Below are 24,934 nucleotides of genomic sequence, written 5' to 3' on the forward strand. Positions count from 1 at the left end.
AAAGATTGCCTTTGCATTTGCTACCTCTTTTATGTGAAGGACTGTTTGTCACAGTGAAGCTCAGTTTAATGTTGTAGCAATGTGTTGTGCTTATCTCTCATTACCTTTGGTGGTCTCACTCTCTCGGATGAGAAAGGTACCTCTGGGGTTTCCACTGGATAAGAGCTGTCTCTCGGCATCTTTACGGCCAAGTTTACCGAAGTACCACCTGTGACGGGACAAAGCACATTACAACACGACCAAAAAACAATGACAAAACAAATGTATCCCATGTCCCACTGCAGGGTCTGTGTTCAGGAGCAGGAGCTTGGTGGTCTCATCTGGTCCTTGGTTGTGTCTTATTATTGATTGCAGTGGCATCCCAGTAACAACCGGACACCCTGCAGATACCTGCAATCCAACTGCTTTCTCCAAAGTCGCAGGTTGTTTTGTGAAAATGTACTCCAGTTATTGCAGCAGTGTTACTGGCGATAGTGGACTTATCTTATGGATAAATAACACAGTGAAAATCATATGGAAGACGGGCTCCCGAGTGGCGCATCCAGTAAAAGCACTCGCTAGAGTGCAGGATGCGCTCTATAGCCTGGACGTCGCCGGTTCGAGTCCAGGCTATTCCACAGCCGACCGTGGACGGGAGCTCCCAGGGGGTGGCGCTCAATTGGCCAAGCGTTGTCCGGGGGGAGGGAGGGTTAGGTTGGCCAGGGTGTCCTCACCGCGCACCAGCGACCCCTGTAGTCTGGCCCGGCGCCTGCGGGCTTGCCTGTAAGCTGCCCAGAGCTGCGTTGTCCTCCGACGCTGTAGCTCTGAGGCGGCTGCACGGTGAGTCTGCAGAGTGTAAAAGAAGCGGGCGGCTGACGGCACACGCTTCGGAGGACAGCGTGTGTTCATCTTCGCCCCTCCCGAGTCAGCGCAGGGGTGGTAGCGGTGAGCTGAGCCTAAAAATAACTGGGCATTTCAAATTGGGGAGAAAATAATAAAAAATTAATTGGCAACGACTAAATTTAAAAAAAAAAAAAAAAAAAAAAAAAAGAAAATCATATGGATACTACACCAAAAATCAACAACTCATGGAAAAAGTAATTTGTAAAAAAAAAAAAAGAAAAAAGAAAAGAAACTATTTTACTTTATAATGAATGTGTTTATCCTTCTATATAATTTAATAACAGACATCTGATAACTTTGTATTAACTCAATCCACTGCAGTCAGATCTGTGTACAGTACCATGCACATTTCTTTCCAGCTTAGCTAACAGTGGGTTCTGGCTTACATTACAAAGCCACCTCAGTGTTTGGAACATCTGACAATTGCAGCTCAAGTGAGGTTTTGGATCGTGTGAGGGTGCCAGCTAAGGCGGGGGCTGCGATTCCAGCCTTTCGACAGAGCTATTAAAAAGAAGGCTACAGAATACCCTTTGCAAGTTCACCAGAATGGTAAAATGTAAGTGTGCATAATTTGAAAAGCAGTTCTATACATCTATGCAAAACTCCAAAATGACAAATAGAAAGCCAGTCAGATGCACCGACAGACAGCCTCCATATACCTTGAGATAACAATACATTATAGAACTTCTACTAAAGAAGGTCCTGAGCAATTGGATAAGCAGCTCTCTAACATACACGAGTGCTGTAGAGCTGTATACTTAAACAAGAGCAGGTAATATTAGCAATATATATATATATATATATATATATATATATATATATATATATATATATATATATATATATACAGACGTGCTCAAATTTGTTGGTACCCTTACAGCTCATTGAAATAATGCTTCATTCCTCCTGAAAAGTGATGAAATTAAAAGCTATTTTATCATGTATACTTGCATGCCTTTGGTATGTCATAGAATAAAGCAAAGAAGCTGTGAAAAGAGATGAATTATTGCTTATTCTACAAAGATATTCTAAAATGGCCTGGACACATTTGTTGGTACCCCTTAGAAAAGATAATAAATAATTGGATTATAGTGATATTTCGAACTAAATTTGTTTCTTTAATTAGTATCACACATGTCTCCAATCTTGTAATCAGTCATTCAGCCTATTTAAATGGAGAAAAGTAGTCACTGTGCTGTTTGGTATCATTGTGTGCACCACACTGAACATGGGCCAGAGAAAGCAAAGGAGAGAGTTGTCTGAGGAGATCAGAAAGAAAATAATAGACAAGCATGGTAAAGGCTACAAGACCATCTCCAAGCAGCTTGATGTTCCTGTGACAACAGTTGCAAATATTAAGAAGTTTAAGATCCATGGAACTGTAGCCAACCTCCCTGGGCGCGGCCGCAAGAGGAAAATCGACCCCAGATTGAACAGAAGGATAGTGCGAATGGTAGAAAAAGAACCAAGGATAACTGCCAAAGAGATACAAGCTGAACTCCAAGGTGAAGGTACGTCAGTTTCTGATTGCACCATCCGTCGCTTTTTGAGCGAAAGTGGGCTCCATGGAAGAAGACCCAGGAGGACTCCACTTTTGACAGAAAAACATAAAAAAGCCAGACTGGAATTTGCTAAAATGCATATTGACAAGCCACAATCCTTCTGGGAGAATGTCCTTTGGACAGATGAGTCAAAACTGGAGCTTTTTGGCAAGTCACATCAGCTCTATGTTCACAGACGAAAAAATGAAGCTTTCAAAGAAAAGAACACCATACCTAGAGTGAAACATGGAGGAGACTCGGTTATGTTTTGGGGCTGCTTTGCTGCGCCTGGCACAGGGTGCCTTGAATCTGTGCAGGGCACAATGAAATCTCAAGACTATCAAGGCATTCTGGAGCGAAACGTACTGCCCAGTGTCAGAAAGCTCTGTCTCAGTCGCAGGTCATGGGTCCTCCAACAGGATAATGACCCAAAACACACAGCTAAAAGCACCCAAGAATGGATAAGAACAAAACACTGGACTATTCTGAAGTGGCCTACTATGAGTCCTGATCTGAATCCTATCGAACATCTATGGAAAGAGCTGAAACTTGCAGTCTGGAGAAGGCACCCATCAAACCTGAGACAGCTGGAGCAGTTTGCTCAGGAAGAGTGGGCCAAATTACCTGTTAACAGGTGCAGAAGTCTCATTGAGAGCTACAGAAAACGTCTGATTGCAGTGATTGCCTCTAAAGGTTGTGCAACAAAATATTAGGTTAGCGGTCCCATCATTTTTGTCCATGCCATTTTCATTTGTTTTATTATTTACAATATTATGTTGAATAAAAAATCAAAAGCAAAGTCTGATTTCTATTAAATATGGAATAAACAATGGTGGATGCCAATTACTTTTGTCAGTTTCAAGTTATTTCAGAGAAAATTGTGCATTCTTCGTTTTTTGTGGACGGGTACCAACAAATTTGAGCACGTCTGTATATATATATATATATATATATATATATACACACATTCATGAAGGCAATATTTGCACACAAGCCATTCGAAAAAAAGGCATAATACCACAGTAGTGACGTCAAAAAGTGATAATTCCTCTAGAGGAAAATATACTTGAACTTTGACCCATTCAACTCCTCGAGACCATCACTTTCAATTCAAACACAAAATGTCTCATTTTCAATCACTTGACAACATCAACAGTACAGAAATGTTCATTAATGATCAACAAAATGAGAATACGTAAAAAAAAAAAAAATGATGTAAAGCTGGTACATTCGTATCTCAGAGAAACTGGAGAGGAACGGGGAATTAAAACTAGATAAAGGCAATCATCCAAATAAAGCTAAAGCACTGATGGATAAACAATTCCATCTAGTGTTGCGGTGACAGTTTATAAATTACTTGACCTTGGAATTATTTTCCTGTAACTCACTGAAGCCCCTCTATTATATACACACACACACACACACACACACACACACACACACACACACACACACACATATATATTTCAAGCTCTGAACATCAAGGAATCATGGATCACTGTACATTTGCAGTGTGTTCACAAGTGGTGCAAGCATACATATTGTTTGGTTATTATCTTACCTTGAAGTGGTATACATTGCTTATTTCATGTATTAAATCTGACTACAGCAAATATGTTCACTGAGATCGGGTTAAGAAATAGGTAAGCAGAATGCTCTTTATTCATTCAAAGCTCCAAGGGCTTCAGTGAAACAGAAGGCGCAGCAGACCCCAAAGGTCTAAGTCTGTTTCAAAATGATCTGCTTTGGCAATGGGCCTTTCCACTTGCTTATGGTACACTAACTGAAAACAAGACACAATATCGTAACATGTTGTAAACGTTCCAAATTCATGACCTAACATTCCCCACCCAGCAATCTTGGGGGAAGAAAATGTAAAACACAGCCAAATTTTCACTAAGTACAGCCTTAAGCTGAAGAGAAGAGCTGATTCCCTTATTTCAGGAATATTCCTGTACTCCAATTCACCCCCATAGGACTCATAAGAACTGTTAGATTAGCTCCCCTTGCCCCTCCCCCTAAAAACAACACATAATAAAATGACATCAACGTTAATGTCACTTTTCCATTTGTAGGGATTAGCAGGGAAACAAAACTTACTCCTCGGCTTGGATAGAGTCCACTGGAGCCACATAATTGCTGGGAATGTAGCCGGTTCCTCCTGTCGTCAAAGACCGGGCCTCCCACCAGTCCCCTTCACTGAGAAACAGAAAGAAGCATATTGAATGACAGCGAAGTGCTACAGTAGCAAACGCAGGTGGATAAATCCAATATGTTTCACACGGTATCTACTGTTTATATGCAGACACAACTAATGGTGTTAAAGAAATGTCACTGCAGTGGCCTGCTGAAGCTCTTGGTGCTGGGCGCAGCCATGGCATTGTATTCATGCTTTTTTCTTTGTTCATAAAACTTGCACCACAGATTTGAAACTGTTAGCCAAGGAGTTACGAATCTGCCCCCTTTTATTTTTTCACAGTTAAGACCATGTTGTTTTATGTTTAACAGCAGAGCTGGAGGGGTTCCTGCAGATCTATTACCAGGATGTCAGTGCCAGTTGTGGCAGGTGCTGGTGGTGGTGTGAGAGGCACTATAGGAATGCAAGCTGTAACTGTTCTGAAGCTTCACAAGTCTTTTTACTACTACTGTCATTATGTGCTCCAGTGTCAAATGGGCTCCAATGATACCTCCTGGAATAGTCTAACCAATACACCCTAGCGAACACCGATATTGAACATTAAAGTATTTCATATCAAGTTCTTAGTATTCAACTTCTTTCTGGTTTAACTTCCTATTATGTGTTTGCTGTATGTTTCTCTACTGTTTATTTCTCTATTGTTATTCATAATGTTTACCAAGTATTCTGTCAAAAAGTGCTTCTGAAAGGATTAGAAGGGCTGATTTCGGGCAAGAACGGTGATGAAGCGTATTGGCGTTGTGCTCATTGCTCAATTCAAAGGCAGAACTAGCGTACAGATGGAATTTTATTTGAAATGCAAAATTCCAACATTCTGCAACTGTCTTAAATTAACATAAAAAAGCTGTCTATGGGGATTTCATCTGAAAAAAAAATATTAATAATTATTTACTAAAAACATATTTATTGTGTGTATGTGTTTAGTGTTTAAATGCACATCAGTAAATTATATACAATAGTCTATTTCTTCTCACTTTATTCTTAGCATGAAAATTCTGCTTTCTGAAAACAAAATGGCAGTCTGTGTTTGATGGCTCATGGCTGCCTGCCACCTCAGCAACACACTGCATGGGTTCTGGTCCAGACATTTTTGATCTTACAGTCCTTCTAGCCCAAAGACAAGTATGTTTTTTTTTTTTATTAGAAGATATTATTTGGTGTGATAAAATACTTCAAAAAACCCTCAAGCAAACCCAAAACTATATGTTACTGATTAGCTTGAAAACAACCCCCAGAATAGCATAGATTATTTGTTTACACATGTAACAAGATACAAAAACACACCACATAAGCAATGAATTATAAAAAATTGGTTTTGTGTTAACATTTTTGATTAATGTTATGGCAACTCCAGCAGATGGCAGCATCACACAAAGAAGATGGTGCCAAGACTGCTGTAGGTGGGCATGCCGAAAGACAGCACATTTAGGTGTAAATGATGGAACAGTGTGTGGAAACCCAAGCTATAACAACAAGAGCTACCGCTGTTCTGTGGGTCAATAGATGAAAGACTTGCAATACAAGTATAAAACAATTTGTCCCCATACTCACGTGCTGTTCAGTATCTGAAACTTCTCTCCTTTCCTGAAGCTAAGATCATCCTCAGTTCTGGCTTCATAGTCATAAAGTGCCACAAACAGAGTAACCCCTAAAACAAACAGAAGGAGGAACAAGTGTATTATTCAGTTACTTAAACTACAGCTTAAAACATTTTATCTGTGGGGTTTTGCATACGTCACTCAGAGAACTATAGAAACACGCAATGGTGGGATATGTAGCAATACTGAAACATGGTATTTCTGTCTCCCAATGTCTTCACTTGTTATCTGTCTCATATTTTCACTCTATATGTTAAGCACCTTTCTTTGGTTTCCTTTTCTGAAACACACACAAAGAGGACAATCGACTGCTCCTTTAAAACTGCAGCAAGCTAAGAAGTTCCTGGCACAAGCGCAAAGTCTCATGAGCCTTAACAAAAGGTTTTTAATGACCTGCCCTGTCAATGCAGCTGCACTGTAAACCTGAAGAAAAGATACAGTCGGGTATTCATACTCCTAGTGAGAGGCCATCTAAGTGGCAGCCCACAGCAGTGATGGTATTATTTCCCTATTGTAGGCATGGGCGGATTGTCAGATGTTCTAAACACTGGGGTGGCTTTGTAATGTAAGCCAGGACCCAATGTTAGCTAAGCTGGAAAGAAACGTGTATAGTACTGTACACAAATGATATGGGACACAGTGCTTGCAAGAGGAGCTAAACTTTCCGTAGCACTCAAAACATGAGACAAAGTAGCTCTGTGCTTGGGTGTTGAGGACTGTGTTCGGGAAATGGAAATACACAGTCAGGCAAACCACTGTTAACTGTGTGTAGCATGTCAGAAGCATATCAGAAGGAGTTTGTATTTTTATTATGATGAATAATTTAGTAGCAGAAAATCCCATCTGTTACTTCTGTTCTGTTTACAATATGTATTTTATATTCAAAATAAAAACGGGTTACTCACTGTACATTTACTTAAATATAGGTGATATTCTTCCAGTTATGTTAAGCAGGGAGTAGTGACTAGTAATTTGGAATTGTTTTATTGTATTATTGTAGGATGGAGTATTTAGGTCTCTGTATTAGTGCTCGCGCTATTGAGATTTACCAGTGCTAGCCCTGCGGGGCGTAAAGTGAATAGACTAACTAAACTAAAGGACTCGTAAAATGTCATCTTGCCATTCTCTTACTGTAAGGAAAAGATTGCTATTGTGAGGTCACCACTCATCAGTAAAACTGAGTGCAAGAATGTCTTCAACACAGAATTCTCCCTCGCATTGTGGAGCCCCCAGAGTCCGTGTACCGTACCTGTCCCGCCCCGCGAGCGCAAGGTCCCAGTGTGAGAGGAGGAGTTCACACCCCCGAAGACAGTCACCCCCTGTGCGACGGGCGCGTGGAAATTGTTGAAGTTAGGAATTGCCGTGGCGCCGAAGCCGGGGTAGTGCTGGGGTGTGGGGTCGGCGCCATAGCGATAGCCTGTGCTCGGGGTTCCACTGGTGTCCCTGTCGCCTGTTAGTTTTGCTGCTTCTTTATCCTTGCATTGCACACAGCCCATTATCTAAATTCTGCAAAGAAAAGAAAACAATGTATGTAACATATAATAACAATATATAGTAACACATAATAGGAGGCAGTACTTTTGACAAAGCGAGTCACAACGTATGCAGTAAAATATCCAAGTTTTACTTTCTAAGATATAGTCTTTAACAGATTAGTCAACCAGGGATCAGTATGTCATCACAACCTACATTCATGGCAACCTACATTCATGGCACGTGGTACTGTATACCAGTGGAAGCTCCATACAGCAGGAAAGGGAGGCAGTGCCTCCTCAAAATGTACTGATTTTCATCAGAGGAGAGAAGCCTCCGTTACAAACTCCTATCTGCTATATAACCACACACAGTACTAGCAATGGCATATGACGTAGTCCGATACCTGATTTTAATTGGAGGAGCAACTTAAATCCTCCCGCCCCCTGCTGAAGCAGTGCTTAGTATGCGCGATTATGAGTGAAGTGGAATGAGATTTTGACCAGAAAAAAAATAAATCCATCACGACGGTAGGAACATTTAAAAAACATCTGGGGAACTGCATCACTGTTCGATAACGTGGAAAATCCCTTGACTGTTTAGGCCCATTAAACCAAAGTTAAATGTGGAGGCACTTTTCTTGACAAGCGTGGATTACGTCAGTTAAATTGTAATTTTCTTCTGCGTTTCTGCTGATTGGAAACACCTTTCAATGTATTTCTACTATTCCCAGAAGACACTGCGCGCCCATATGCCCATTGCATTGTGACACTGATAGCGTCAGTGAAGTGAGATATATTTTCAAAGTTTCATATTATGATACCACTTGCTTTCTCTGGGAACAAATCTAGTTGTTGGTTTAGTTTTCTCTGTTAGTGTTTGTTGGCAGTCGTATTTATATTATTTTAGCCTTTCCCCAGCAGTATTTGTTTATTTTCCCCAGCGCAAGCAAACTCGTTCACTCTCTTTTTGCCTATACGGTATATAATTATTTTGTTGGTCATTTATTTAAGTTTAGCAAATTAAGTCAAGTCGATAGGATGTGCTTGATTTTTTTTCTGCCTTAACAACTTTGTTTAGAAAATATTGTATGCAAAGTACGTTGGTGATGCGGTCTTGAAATCTAAATGCTATATTCATGTTGTATACAGTGCGTTTTTAAAACATATGCTGGCAGTGTGTAACAGTTAAAGGGTAGATAAGGACCTTTTTATTTTATTGTGTTACATGTTCCCATGTGATGCTACAACTATTTACATAGCGTTTAAAAGGGACCAAAAACAAAGTACACAGAAAGAGTACTTGGAACTGCAAACACAAGTCAAAATGGAAGTTAGAAAGGCCAAGAGAGAGATAGAAATCAATATTGCTAAGGGGGCTAAAACCAATTCCAAAATGTTTTTCCAATATTATAACAGCAAGAGAACATTCAAAGAGGAGGTTAAATGTCTAAGAGACACAAATGGCAAAATCATAGATGAAGAAAAAAAATAGCAAATCTATTAAATGATTACTTTTCACAATTTTTTACAAAGGAGGACATGGACAACATGCCCCACATGTCGACCTGTTCCTATCCAATTTTAAATAACTTTAGCATAACAGAGGCAGAAGTGTTAAAGGGACTAGCATCTCTTAAAATAAACAAATCCCCTGGGCCAGATGTGATCCTCCCAATAGTACTCAAGGAAATGAAAAAAGTTATTCACAAACCGCTAACCAAGATCATGCAACAGTCTCTTGACACAGGGGTTGTACCGACAGACTGGAAAATTGCAAACGTAATACCGATCCACAAAAAGGGAGACAAAACCGAACCAGGTAACTACAGACAAATAACCTTGACTTCTATTATATGTAAACTTATGGAAACTATAATAAGATCTAAAATGGAAAATTACCTATATGGTAACAATATCCTGTGAGACAGTCAGCATGGTTTTAGGAAAGGGAGATCGTATCTAACTAACCTGCTTGACTTTTTTGAGGATGCAACATTGACAATGGATAATTGCAAAGCATACAACATGGTTTATTTAGATTTCCAGAAAGCTTTTGACAAAGTCTCGCATAAAAGATTAAATCTCAGACTGAACGCAGTAGGGATTCAAGGAAATGCATGCACATGGATTAGGGAGTGGTTAACATGTAGAAAACAAAAAGTACTGATTGGAGGAGAAACCTCAAAATGGAGCGAGGTAACCAGTGGAGTACCACAGGGATCAGTATTAGGTCCTCTGCTATTCCTAATCTACATTAATGATTTAGATTTTGGTATAGTAAGCAAACTTGTTAAATTTGCAGAAGACACAAAAATAGGAGGAGTGGCAAACACTGTTGCAGCAGCAAAGGTCATTCAAAATGATTCAGACAGGATTCAGAACTGGGCAGACACATCGCAAATGACATTTAATAGAGAAAAGTGTAAAGTATTGCATGCAGGCAATAAAAATATGCATTAAAAATATCATATGGGAGATACTGAAATTGAAGAAGGGAACTGTGAAAAAGACCTAGGAGTTTATGTTGACTCAAAAATGTCTTCATCTAGACAATGTAGGGAAGCTATAAAAAAGGCCAACAAGATACTCAGATATATTGTGAGAAGTGTTGATTTTGAATCAAGGGAAGTAATGTTAAAACTTTACAATGCATTAGTAAGACCGCATCTAGAATATTGTGTTCAGTTCTGGTCACCTCGTTACAAAAAGGATATTGCTGCTCTAGAAAGAGTGCAAAGAAGAGCAACCAGAATTATCCTGGTTTTAAAAGGCATGTTGTATGCAGACAGGCTAAAAGAATTGAATCTATTCAGTCTTGAACAAAGAAGACTACGCGGCGATCTGATTCAAACATTCAAAATCCTAAAAGGTATAGACGAACCAGGGGACTTTTTTGACCTGAAAAAAGAAACAAGGACCAGGGGTCACAAATGGAGATTAGATAAAGGGGCATTCAGAACAGAAGATAGGAGGCACTTTTTTACACAGAGAATTGTGAGGGTCTGGAACCAAATCCCCAGTAATGTTGTTGAAGCTGACACCCTGGGATCCTTCAAGAAGCTGCTTGATGAGATTCTGGGATTAATAAGCTACTAACAACCCAACGAGCAAGATGGGCTGAATGGCCTCCTCTCGTTTGTAAACTTTCTTATGTTCTTAAAGTGTGTGTATTGTTTTATTTTATTTTTTTTTCATTTTGACCACTTTTTAAACTTTTAAATTGCATTCCCTGCCTCAAGATGGCTTCCCATCTCAGAACTACATTTCCCATCATCCTCCTGCTCACATATGTAAGTGGGCGCGTTAAGTAAGTGAGCCGCTCAGAATGAGAAAGTTCAGAAAGCATACTGAGCAGATTTAAATGACTTAACGCTCTGCTCCACGAGAGCGCTGAGCGACTGTTAAAAATGGCAAATACCACGCTGAGTTCGGCGCTCTGTTTGGACTGAACCTCATATCTGGCTGTGTTTAATACCGACAATACCGACATTAATAATGAAAATTATGAATAATATGAATAGTACAAGCCTAATAATAATACATTAATAACTATAAAACAGCTCTACATTTAAAAAAAAATGAAATTAAATGATACAAATTCGAAAACAACAATTTTCACCATCTTATTTAGCCAATTAATACACAACTTCATAAGTCGAAACCAGTTCATCGTTCTTGACAAACGTATTTGTCAATCCTGCCTGTCATCTCGAATTGTTTCCTGCAGGTGGCCATTCCGTCCGCTCACTCTGATCACTGATGAAAAATGCTCAGGAGCGGCTCTGAGCGGCTCAGCGGGAGCGGAACTGAGTGAGTCGTTAAGTTGATTCTTTTACTGAGCCGCTCACTTACTTAACGCACCCACTGAGATGATTTACCAGTAAACAGGAGGATGATAGGAAATGTAGTTCTGAGGGGTCCATGCTGGTATATGGGAAGCCATCTTGAGGCAGGGAATGCAATTTAAAAGTGGCCAAAATGTAAAAGAAAAAAAAAAAGAAAAAAGAAAACAATACACACACCTTACGTAAACAGTTGTAGCAACACATGGAACATGTAACACAATAAAATGAAAAGGTCCTTATGTACCCTTGGCTTATTTTAGAATAAACTTAGTACACATGCAAACTAACAACACACAAGTACACATGGCTTCAAATGCACACTAGCCAAGCATCCAGTCCTGGGTTTCCAAACTACCTTCTACCTGGCACCTGGTCATTTTAATAATATATGTAAACCAAGGAGGTTCTTAAACCCTGGGCTGTGTGCAGGGCGAGTTTGAGATTCAACCCTGACTACAGTATTCAGAGGTGATTGAATGAAATCCAGTGGATATTGGTCCTTTTTTAAATTGCACTTTGTTCAAAGTCTAAAATGCCAAACTTGGATTTGAAACAGCTGAAATAAGATTAATGGAATGTCAAAATAAGTAGTTCTGGGGGGGCTTCTGAGTGGCGCATCCAGTAAAGGCGCTCCGCGCAGGATGTGCCCTATAACCTGGAGATCGCAGGTTCGAATCCAGGCTATGTCACAGCCGACCATGACCGGGAGTTCCTAGGGGGCGGCGCACAATTGGCTGAGCGCTGCCCGGGTAGGGAGGGCTTAGGTCGGCAGGGGAATCCACGGCTCACCGCGCATCAGCGACCCCTGTGGCCGATAGGGCGTCTGTGGTTCTGCAGTAGAGCCGCCAGATCTGTGTTGTCCTCCGGCACTATAGGTCTGGTGGCATTGCTGTGGATCTGCAGTGCGAAAAATGACGGCTTGGCAGGAGCACGTTTCGGAGGATGCGTGTTCCAGCCGCCGTTTCCCGAGTCGGCGGGGGGGTTGCGAGCGGTGAGCCAAGGATACAGATAATAATTGGGCATACTAAATTGGGGAGAAAAACCGGGGTAAAAAATTGGCGATGACTAAATTGAAAAAAAAAAAAAAAAAAAAAAGTAGTTTTGATGTCTTACCACTAGAGGACACAATAGAAAGAAACACACAGCATTGTCACGTCAAAATTCTTGATCCACAGTTTAGGAAATTCCTGGAGGATTATTTTTAGGTAAGCTGTTCATTATACTCAAAGTCTCTGAAAGCATGCACATTCTTAAAAGATTCATAAAGAGAATCATACTAACTGCCTGAAATTCTTATAGTGAAACTGTGACGTCTTCAACCAACTGCAAACAGAACTCTGAATTTATATTTTTATATTTGAATTACAATTGTATGTAAACACATTTAGGAATGCAGAAATGTTTATTACATGTTACATATGTTCAGTAGACCAGCTATTTCTTTCTTTTTGTTTCACCCACAAAAATCCTTCAATCATTTTGTTTGAGAACCACATGAAAACGTATATTCCCCGAAGATGGAAGTTTGCGAGAGCCTTTGGTCCAAGATTCTTTTCCGCCACACCCACTTTACAAAATCCTTTTCCTGACAACAGTAAATCACTTTCCTTTGCCAAATAAAACTCTGGGTGTTGGTGGCTCTGTAGGAAACACATTCACCTCACGGCTGCAAGGTCACAGGTGTGATTCCTGCCAGGGACAAAACCAGCACATGCTGCATTTACCATCACCCAAGCACAGAGTGAGAAGAGCTGTTAGAGGAAGCTTCAGAAGACTTTGAAATCCCTCCACAGGCAGTGATAGGGGGTGAGGCTCTTCACAAACAATTACTCTCCAGGCACAGAGTGAGAAGAGCTGTTAGAGGAAGCTTCAGAAGACTTTGAAATCCCTCCACAGGCAGTGATAGGGGGTGAGGCTCTTCACAAACAATTACTCTCCAGGCACAGAGTGAGAAGAGCTGTTAGAGGAAGCTTCAGAAGACTTTGAAATCCCTCCACAGGCAGTGATAGGGGGTGAGGCTCTTCACAAACAATTACTCTCCAGGCACAGAGTGAGAAGAGCTGTTAGAGGAAGCTTCAGAAGACTTTGAAATCCCTCCACAGGCAGTGATAGGGGGTGAGGCTCTTCACAAACAATTACTCTCCAGGCACAGAGTGAGAAGAGCTGTTAGAGGAAGCTTCAGAAGACTTTGAAATCCCTCCACAGGCAGTGATAGGGGGTGAGGCTCTTCACAAACAATTACTCTCCAGGCACAGAGTGAGAAGAGCTGTTAGAGGAAGCTTCAGAAGACTTTGAAATCCCTCCACAGGCAGTGATAGGGGGTGAGGCTCTTCACAAACAATTACTCTCCAGGCACAGAGTGAGAAGAGCTGTTAGAGGAAGCTTCAGAAGACTTTGAAATCCCTCCACAGGCAGTGATAGGGGGTGAGGCTCTTCACAAACAATTACTCTCCAGGCACAGAGTGAGAAGAGCTGTTAGAGGAGACTTCAGAAGACTTTGAAATCCCTCCAAAGGCAGTGATAGGGGATGAGCCTCTTCACAAACAATTACTCTCCAGGCACAAGAGCAACGCTGTACAAACAGGTGCACCTTTTAAATGCAGAGTAAGAGTCTACTGCTTAAAACAATAAGGAAAAATATGGGTCAGGTGTTAGTCCCCTTTTTACCGCTGCATCCTGCTTTTCTTCAAATGCTGTTCATGGAAAGTTTCCTTCAGACCTAACTGTGCCCATATTAGACATAAAGGGTCTATTCCATTTACTATCTAAATACGGCCACTGTTTAAATAGTACAAATAAGCCCAATCCTGGCGTTTTACTTACTTTTAAATATAACAGTACACTGAAGAGACCCGCACACACTCTTAGTCTCTGTGTACAATCCAACTTTCTGTACTGTAAGCAACTGAGGACGTACTTTTCTGTAACAGCTGAATGAATATTTCTCTAAACAAAATATACGGATTCACTGAAGATGATGTGATTTTTATCTCTGGTAAGTGAATAAGATATGTTGTCATCTCATCTGACCATCCTACCTGTGAAATCACAAAATCAATCAAAATGATCATTGGTTGTGCTCTGAACTAAATTGTTTTTTCAATCCAGTATTTCAGAGTGATTACAGACAACAAATGTGGGGCAAAAGCTGTCTCAATAATGCACAGACAAAATTCCAATTATTCATTAACACAGTCTGAGTTCTCAAATGCATGTAAGAATAACAGCAGTGGTGTAGTCATAGTTATGAAACCACATTTATATGTCTGGGTTAAAAATCCATAACTGGAAAGAATCTACTATCAGAAAAGCTATTAAAAAAAACACATCTCAACCCTTTGTACTGTACTTCCACATGGCACATGTACACAAAAGAATGAACTGCATGAATGAAGGATGCCACGCTGTAAGCAGTAAACTACTGTACAGCCAGCCACTGAGAAAGTGAGTAATGCAGCAAATAGTCTGTAGTTTACAAAAATAGCCTGGAGATCTGAGAAGCCAGGGGAAGACGCCAGTTCAAAACACAGCACAGTCTGTATTGTATAATAAGGAGTCTAAAATGTCAGAATATCTGAGTGTGAAAGTGACTAAGGGGTATCGCCTTACTGCTGAGCATCTGCACTGTCCACAGAACAATCTGATCAAGAGCTCTTACCCATCAATCACTGCTGAATATAGCATCTGACTCTCAGATGTGACGCACCTACCTCCTGGCTCCCAGAAAGCTTTCATTACACATATGTAAGGCATTAAAAAAAAAAAAAACATTAATAATGCATGTTAGAACGATAGATATGCCCACAAGGACAGCAGAGTATAAATATAAACATGTCTGAACACTTTCCTCCTCTGGAGCTACTAACACGTGTCCAAACCCACTCAAACTCACAATTAGTATTATTTTTGTCATTGGAGATGTTTGTCGTGAGAGCATATTATAATAGAGAGAGAGGAGATTCTTATAATTGTTTAGTTCAGGTGTCTGTACTTTGAAGTCAAGAAGCAGTCCTCCGGAGCAAGACGTTGTAATCATTAGTCATTAGCTAGATGTAGTAATAATGAGGTCCATACAACACACTTCAATGGGCAGATACTAGGCTATAGCTAATACACTGTATGTATCTTCTGCATGAATTGGTAATCATGGAAGAAGGGGCATGTTCTGTAACCTTTCATTCCTCCAACCAATCACGATCCAGAAGTCATTGAGATGCAGGTCACCATGGCATTACATAGATCAGCGGTTCTCAAACCTTTTGGGCTGCCCCCCCTTCCTCTGTGGTACAGTTTACTGATTGTGACCAACGCTTACTACATAGTAAGCTGATAAACAACGTACATCAACAGATGGCAGCAGGCTTCATCCAAAAATACGCAAGCTTAAAAGTCACCAGTAATTCATTACAGCATTTACAGTAATTCGTTATAGCATCTACAATGTAACTGCAGCAACTTGGAGAACAACAAAGAAGGCCTTCTAATCAGTTACAGTATTTATCGTTCTTATATGGCCCTTAATTTTAAGAACTAGTAAACTTATATGATAAGCATTTGATATCTCTCAGTTTTAAAACTATGGTTCACAACATAACACAGTGGAACGATCACAGTACTACCATGCAGTAATTGTAGGGCAGTATTGCCACGTGTGAAACCTTTAACAATAAAGCCAAAACAAAAATGCTTTTATTTGCTTCGAAATCATTTCAAACTGGTTAATGGACTAGAAGCACTGGCAAAATCAGCTCAGTTTTATACGGTGCAAAACGTTTTAATGTTTTGTTTTGTTTCTGGACTTTGCGATACCTGCACGATGCCTGCATTAATAGTCATATTGACAATAACACACAAACAATTTTGGCTGTTACTTAATTAAAAAAGAACACATAAATGCTTAACACAGTAGCAGTTTCTGATTGCATCATCAATTCCACATTTTTTAAATCCATTGATGAAAATGTCCAGTCTACTTTTAATGTTTTCAAGCAAACTGGCTTTGTCGCTGCAATTCTCATATCCACTTTGATATCTGACACATTATTTCTCTTGTCCAGCACTTCTTTAATCTGTTCTGTATACCAGTCTGACAGAGGGCAGGATCGCTACGAGTACTGTCTGGAGCCCTCTGATTGGTGGAAGTATTATAGGCGATCCAATCAAAACAGCCATTAAAGCCCAAATAAAGTGTCCACCTGTTATACGATATAGCGTGGGTTAAGATGTGCGCTGTACACCCCCCAGTTTGAGAACTGCTGACCTAGATTATGAAGCCATCAAGAAATTGTAATAATGATCGGCCCATATCATGCTTTAGTTTAAAAGCACTGATCCATACAACAATGATCAAGTCTGGTGGAGCCCACAGTGATGAAAGTGGCGAGACAGTTTAGGACAGTTTAACTGCACGATTATTTCCAATAAAGAGGAAGAATGCAGGGTGTAGCTTTGCGTTGCTGACGTCTTTTGAGAAGAAAAGTTAAAAGTGCATCCAGGAACAAAGACCTGAGAAATTGCTTCCAAAATGGTGACACAAGACATTTCCTGGAGGTCTTTTCATCAGCTCAGGCAGCAAGTTCTAAGGATTTGTTTCTTCTTCATTGAAACAAATGACGAAAAAAAAACAAAAAGAAAAAATAAGATTGCTGTTATTTTTGACAGATACTGTACAGAACACGTCAGCCACATGAAGCAGTTCCTTTCAGTTTATTTAACCTTGCTAGCATTCAGCCCACCAGTGTTACTGTAGCAGCAGACTGAAAAACAGAAATGGCAACAAGCAAATATTTATTATTATCATTTTGTTTATTTAGCAGACGCCTTTATCCAAGGCGACTTACAGAGACTAGGGTGTGTGAACTATGCATCAGCTGCAGAGTCACTTACAATAAATATCTGCCATCAGTACTAGTCCAGTAATATTCATATTCAATGACTACCCTAGAATAACAAACAACTGATCAAATATGAGCCTTTTTCACAGTATTATTATTAGCAGTAGTGTTTGTCTTCTTCTTTGTGACATTGCCTGACCTGGCCCAGTTAACAGCCAAGTAGCTTCTGGTCTAACACTATGAAGACCGACCCCTGATTAAGCAAAGCACAGTGTTAATAGCCTTGAAGAAAAGCCTGGTAATTACTGTACCGTTAATGATTGCATTACTCATCTGATATCATTCCTATTGCGCTTCGTCTGTGAAAGGCCTGGTTTAATTTTATTCATTAGCAGCTCCGAGGAAGTGGAAGTGATCGTTCCATCCGGGCTGCAGCGTCGGAGATTGACTGCACTTGCTGTGCTTATCTAAAGAGCAGTTGTTCTGGTAGATCTGGCCCGCTGCCTAGAGGTCGCAGGGTCAGCTGGCAGATCTGTGAAGAAGCCCTTTAGCACAAAGCTGCTGTTTGAGCAGTAGTACTCTCAAAAACTCCCCCAACGCAGCGGCTGCAAAAGGGGGTAGGCTCACCCTCCCGCTTTCAACAAAACACCACTTTGCCACTCTTTCTGATTTATTTGAAGAGCAGCTTATGCCACATAATGTGGGATGTTATTGCTCACTCTTCTTTGAACGGCTCTTCGTGGAAACAGTAGATCTGTTTTCACCCGGCTGGTATGTCACATTTGAATCCAGAAAGAGGGAAGAATGCGTTGTTGTACTTGATTCAAGGCCTCCATGACAGATGTGTTCTTGATTCTTTTTAATTAAAGAGTGACAGAGAACCTACAGCAGAGAATTGTTTTCCTTGTGCTGCAGAAGCCCTTCCAGTGCTGTAAATTTCATGAAGTGGGCTCCTGCCACACATTGGGAGCACAGCCTGTGATATCTGCTCTCCATTATCTTGTTTGTGGTACCTTTTACAACACAGAGCCACTGAGACGCTGGCTTGCTGCTGCTCAGAATTCCCTAATTAAAAAGCAGGCAGGGACCATTTTATTCCCCACAGCAAATTATTCATTTTCTAATGCTGCTCCTTTGGGATGCATATAAGCAGTGCATTCTACTGTAATCTGAAAGAATGACATTTGATGGGACTTAGTTTTTCCATTCTATTTGCATTGGAAATGTTAATTATTATAACTGTTCTATTATATCTTTAATTTAGCGTTGAACATTTCCAAATTGATGTGCTAAAGAATATGTGATTTTGTAGCGGAAGTCAACTTAGCATTTCTTGATGAATGAACTTGTTTCCTTCATGTTTCCTTTGTGTTTGCCTGAAAAAAGTTCATCCCTCTTGTAATATACAGTGTGCAGTTTTCTTTTTGCTGCATGTTGAATTACAAGCCGTGATTTGTATGGAACTGCATTATGATTTGAAAAAAAAAATACTGTGGATAAATATCAGGATCAAGCTGAAAACAAAACATGAAAGAAACACATGCTGTACAAGACCAAGAATTATTTGCAACTGCAAAAATATGCAAGATACTGTTGATTTTACATTGAGTGGTTTTTCTTGGAAGGAATTTATTAAAGTGGGTCAGGTTGGCAGTGCATAATCAGCATGTTGAAACATCTGGTGGGCTAGCAGTGACACAATTACGCCATAATGGTTCAACTTTCTCGCAGACAGGAGGCTAAGGACAGCGTAACAGTGTAGCAGACAGGAAGAGGCGACAGTGCTGCGGCAGTGAAGGGCTCTATCCTGAGGGCATTTTGTTTTCAAGCTCCCCTAGCTGTAGGCCAACAAGGATTCCTTCCCATCCTGTCATCATCAGGCCGTCTAAATGTGTCTGCATCCAGGCACTAATCTGGAAACAACGTCAGCATTATTTTACAAGGTCAATCTTCCTCCCACAGAGAATAAACCAGTTCTACAGTGCCTTCTCGCACACCGCTTCCTGTTGGATGAGGGTCTGGAGCAACTGTGGCAAGACAATGGTATTGGTTAGCCAGTTAGTCACAACCCAGAGAAACTGCTGTCCACTGTCACTTGTGCATCATGTTACTCACACTTTCAGGTTCTCTGCTGGTGTACGCACTCTTGACACTAGATTCGTAGGTCAACCCATTGCAGTGCTGAGATCCTTACTCTTTTAAGAGTTAGGTGTTAAATTACCACAAATGGACAAAACAGAATTAAAATTACAAAATGTATGTTTTGCTTAAATAATAATAATAATAATAATAATAATAATAATAATAATAATAATAATAATAAAATGTTATTCTATATAAATTAGGCAATATGGAAGCTGAAGCAGGGAATCTCAGTTCAATATTACAACATTTAGTGGGTATAACGCTATACACAGCTTACATCTCTTATTTACTGAAGTCAGCTGTGACCGGCAAATGAAACAACGACCCTCTGGTTCAGACACCCTAAAGCTAACAAATAAGCCCTTCTAATGCCAACCTCCCACAGGGCAAAAGCATTCTCAATTATTAAAACAAAATCTGACCAGCAAACAACCCCAGCTTCTATCCCCCAGGACCCCCAATCCAACATTCACAATACACACGCATGCACACACACACACACACACACACACACACACACACACACACACACACACACGCACACACACACTTAATCATTCAAAGGAACACTCAAGCACATGACTTTCTCTTTTTAGAAACATGATTTGAGTTTAGAGGTTATAGTGCTAGGGAGTGGCAGTCTTTATACTGTATCCTGCGCTCAGATCCTGGCTCAGCAACCTTGTGTGAAAGTTTAAGGCAGCTTATATTCTTTGGCTTCAGCGGTATAATAACACTGTAGAAGTAGGAACCAACTAGTTATTGCTAAGGTTAACTGTTCAAATATATTGTCAATGTATATGATATGCAGAGAATACAGTGCTTATTGCTAAAGCCCTGTACTCCATTTTAAATGCAGTGTACTGTATATGCCAAGTAACCGTAACATATACATTAAACGTAATCAATTCAGTTAATTCTGTGTATGGTAAATTCTTTAAAAAAAATTAAAAATAAAAATAAGGTTATGGTTGGAAATGTTAAAGAATAATATCAATATGCCTTGTCCTGATTCAAAAGTACTGAATGTCATTGCATGGTCTAGTTTGTCTTGCAGTCACACCATGTATGGAACCAGTTAACATACCGACACCAGTTGTGAATCACTATTTTGATAAAGTCAGCCTACATTTTTGCCACTTAACCGCCACGTCATTAAAAGTGGTCATTTTGAAACACTGATCTGGGTCTGGGTGGAATTGGAATCTTAAGAAGCTGCCTCGTTCAAGCAGCCCTGTGTGATGTTAAATAAGAGATAACATCAAGTGCTGCTTTAACTCAGTGGAGAAACGTGTGGGTGTTGGATGATCTTAATTCCCCTGCAGTGAAGATAAAAAAATTTCCCCTAAGAGGTTCTAATGGTTATTACTTGGTTAGATGTGGTAAGGGCTTTTTCTTTTTTTTTTTGTTTTCTTCATGAATCAATCAACTGTACAGTTATCAAAAGCATCAATTTACACACAGTTTGTCACACAAAACCTCTTAACTGAAACAATAACAGTAAAAGCACAAAACAAAAAATCACCTTCAGTCACTGTAATATCTCTCCTTTCAGAAGACTTGAATGTACTGTAGGGCTTGTGGGAATAGGCTGGTTTCCCATCTAACGTTACAATACATTCCCTTACCTGGCATTGAACGTGGTTGAAATGGTTTAGGATCACAATCCATGCCATGTGGGCATCGAAGGAAGAGGCCCTCTATGCATGCTTGTTTTTAAGGACCACTTTCCAGCTTATTACAAAAAATTTGCTAAGAAAACAAACAGTCAGTCTACCAGTCTGTGAGACGGAAGCAGCTGTTGAAAAATTAGGAAACTGGTAGAGGCTGATGTCAAATAATACAATTATTATCTATCCTGATTATTCTCTAGTAACACAGTTAGTACATACTTTTTCTCTTAGTACTGTAAACCGGAATCTGACAACACACAGTATCTGCATTACTAGTAATAAGACGATAGAAGATGGATAACTATTCAAATACATTTGTTTTGTTCCAGTGCAAAGTTTGCAACATTTTGTCTTTCACTAAAGGGTAGACTAAACAGCTGATGTTATGAAACTGTAAAAAGCCAAACAAAAAACAGCAACAACTTACACAATTTCAAAACGCTAAATCATAAATTCTGAGGTAAAACTTAGAAAAAAATGATACAGGTGGACAAATATTTCAACCAAACCACATGAAACCAAACCACATGTGAACTGCGCAGCATGTATATTTGCAGACCCCTCAAGACTATTATTGTACACTACAGAGCAGCAACTTGATCTCCAATGTTTATTTTATAGTACACAAGACAGAGCCCAGACCTAAAGGCTCTATAAAATGTATAATATGTCACAGGAAGTATATCTCAAGGAAGTGATGTTAAGCATTTGTATTTACATTGTTGTAATTTCCTATGCTGCTGTGAGGCTTAAAGTGCTTGTTACAAATGACACTGCTGTTATTCAAGGTCAAGCTGACCTTACACCTCCAACACATTCAATATAGTGAACAAAAATACCCAAATAGTAATAGATGGTCAAATCCTTTGATCCTCTAGCTGTCCATGAATAAAGTGTTTTTTTTTTTTTACACATACATACATGCATGCAGAATTTACACTTCTCTGAATTGGGGCTAGTGCACTGAACCTATGGAGCACGTAACTCTTGTGTGAGGGTAATTATAAAGCGAATTCTACCTCACACAAAGTTTAAGCACAGTAGAGGGCTGCAACGAAGGGTACATTTTGACTGAAGGTTCAGAACACATTACTGAAGGAAGGTTTGAACCGTCGATGGTACTAATTTGCATACTTTACTGGTGACGTCACCATAGCTACTTGTTTATATTTGATTGAAATCCTATTTTACCGGTAATCCATATAAATGAAATAAAACATTCACATGTAGTTTAAAAATATGGTATATAGAACAGTAACAAATACACATTTATTTACATGTAATTGATGCTGCTTGCGATAAGCTTGCATTGCAGCAGCACCTTATTGTGGGCAATTAAAAAAACTGCAGCTGATTTAGGCAAAACAAAGCTTTATTTAACAGTCACCGTTCCAAGCAGGTTATCAGTCACAGTCACATTTTACTACTACTAAAAATATTAATAATATGGGCTCCCGAGTGGCGCATCCAGTAAAAGCCCTCGCTAGTGCAGGATGCACTCTATAACCTGGACGTCGCCGGTTCGAGTCCAGGCTATTCCACAGCCGACCGTGGACGGGAGCTCCGAGGGGGCGGCGCTCAATTGGCCGAGCGTCGCCCGGGGGGAGGGAGGGTTAGGTCGGCCAGGGTGTCCTCGGCTCACCGCGCACCAGCGACCCCTGTAGTCTGGCCGGGCGCCTGCGGGCTTGCCTGTAAGCTACCCAGAGCTGTGTTGTCCTCCGACGCTGTAGCTCTGAGGCGGCTGCACGGTGAGTTTGCAGTGTGTAAAGAAGCGGGCGGCTGATGGCACACGCTTCGGAGGACAGCGTGTGTTCATCTTCGCCCCTCCCGAGTCAGCGCAGGGGTGGTAGCGGTGAGCTGGGCTCTGAATAAGGTGACCATATGGCTCTGTATTCAGCGGGACAGTTTGGGACAGTTCAGGCTTTTCAACTCAAAACCCAATGGACTCTTGACCGGAGGGTCGTGGGTTCAATCCCAGGTGGGGGACACTGCTGCTGTACCCTTGAGCAAGGTACTTTACCTAAATTGCTCCAGTAAAAACCCAACTGTATAAATGGGTAATTGTATGTAAAAATAATGTGATATCTTGTAACAATTGTAAGTCGCCCTGCATAAGAAATAAATAATAATAATAATAATTAAAATAGATCTACTGTATTTGTATTCTCCAGCAGACCTTGACCTTGTCATTCATAACCTCCTGCTATTGTGAGCAGTCCAGCAGTGGGAAATGCATGTTCTGTTCAGTGTGACAGCGTGGGGAGAAGTTATCTAGGAGTCCGGAAGCTTGTGGGCCTGCAAACTGCCTTCAGGGAATGTAAACAAAAAGAACAGCCTTTATGATGTGTGACAGGCTCAGTTCTGGATAAAAACTGAACCAAAATGTTTCTCTTAGTTCATGTCTTGGTGGTACGCCTTCTCAGGGATGGGCCGACTCGATAGTAGGACGAAACAGGAAGTCGTCCATCTTGGTGAAAGGGCATAGCTGTAAGACTACTGTGTGCGCAGCGACTGGATAGAGAGTGGTGCCGTACTGATCAATGGGAGAAGTTTAGCAGTAAGGGGATGCAGCTACGCGAGTACGGCCCCGTACGCGGACACAAAACAAAGCCGGATTGTTGTTGTTTTGTTTTATATTTTGGCAGACGAACACCACGGGAGCTGAAGCTACGGAGCCAGCACTACCACCCCACCTCAACTGTTATAGCACCACGGAGCACAGGCACTGCACCCTGGAACTGTATTTATTGTTTTATTGTTTTTGGGCCCTCAAGCCCACTGTTTACCCCGACAAGGCCCAGGCTCTTTATTTGGGAAAACGTGATAAGACATTTTGAAAAACTGCTCAGTATCACCAAAAGAAAAATGCACACAAAAATCAATCTTTTCCCACTGCAAAGATCTCGGAAGAGCACAGCCTCAGAGTCCAAAATGACTGATCTGTTTAGCTGTTAGTCTGCTTACAGTATTAGCCTTTGATGTGTCTGATAACCTTATGTATTGTATGGAATTCAGAATTTGCTCTGTCATGCAGTGTTCTTTACATGCTCTCCATTTATATTGCAGGAAAGCATGACAGAAAGGAGAGGGAGAGAGAGAGAGAGATCGATTGACATACATTTATTTAAAAGCTATTTTACTGGATGCTTCACTATGGAACACCATCTCATTCTCAATAATGCGCTCTTGGCAGCCACAGGTAGAAGTGACATATTAAAAAATATATATTTTCTATTATCAAGAACTACAAGACTCATGGTACCGTCACAACGCTCCCTTGATCTGGAAGAAAGAAGTTGTTGTGAGAGTTGTGAGAAAGGTTAATAACAAGAGTTGTGAGAAAGGTTAATAACAATCCGAGATTGACTGCCAAAGATATTCAAAGTGAACTGGCTGTAAATGGGTCTGGGGTTTCCATTTCAACCATAGGTCGAGTATACGGACACCCTGAAGGGCCTTATTACATTTATAATCCAGGTTAAACAGTGGATTTGAAAAAAAAAAATAGCATAAATCATGTTTAGGGCAAACAATTATTATTATTATTATTTTTTTATTAAATATCCTTACACCAATAAAGTAGTCCCATTTATAACTTTAAACTACACACTAAGTTAAGCCGAGTAAATTAATTTTATTGGAACATGCAAAAGAAAGTACATCTGTATTTTTTGTATTGTGGACATTGCCATTGAAAAGATACACCAGGGGACGGAGTTGAGATGGCACTGAGTTACTTTCAAG

The 24,934-nt window shown here is 40.3% G+C and overlaps 1 protein-coding gene across 5 annotated transcripts in view; it reads right to left on the reverse strand.

The window, feature by feature from the left end:
- LOC117410990 (tyrosine-protein kinase Fyn) overlaps nucleotides 1–24,934 on the reverse strand; it is a 74,975-nt gene that overhangs the window by 15,725 nt on the left and 34,316 nt on the right. For all 5 annotated transcript variants that reach the window (XM_034017978.3, XM_034017980.3, XM_034017975.3 and 2 more), the window contains 4 exons: nucleotides 7,468–7,724; nucleotides 6,172–6,268; nucleotides 4,524–4,622; nucleotides 105–208 (listed from right to left, as the gene is read on the reverse strand). In XM_034017978.3, coding sequence (XP_033873869.1) covers nucleotides 105–208; nucleotides 4,524–4,622; nucleotides 6,172–6,268; nucleotides 7,468–7,714 — 547 coding nt within the window. In that variant the 5' untranslated portion in view covers nucleotides 7,715–7,724. The remainder of the gene's footprint in view (nucleotides 1–104; nucleotides 209–4,523; nucleotides 4,623–6,171; nucleotides 6,269–7,467; nucleotides 7,725–24,934) is intronic.

This window comes from Acipenser ruthenus, chromosome 6, assembly GCF_902713425.1.
Source record: "Acipenser ruthenus chromosome 6, fAciRut3.2 maternal haplotype, whole genome shotgun sequence".
In the NCBI taxonomy this organism is placed as follows: domain Eukaryota; kingdom Metazoa; phylum Chordata; class Actinopteri; order Acipenseriformes; family Acipenseridae; genus Acipenser; species Acipenser ruthenus.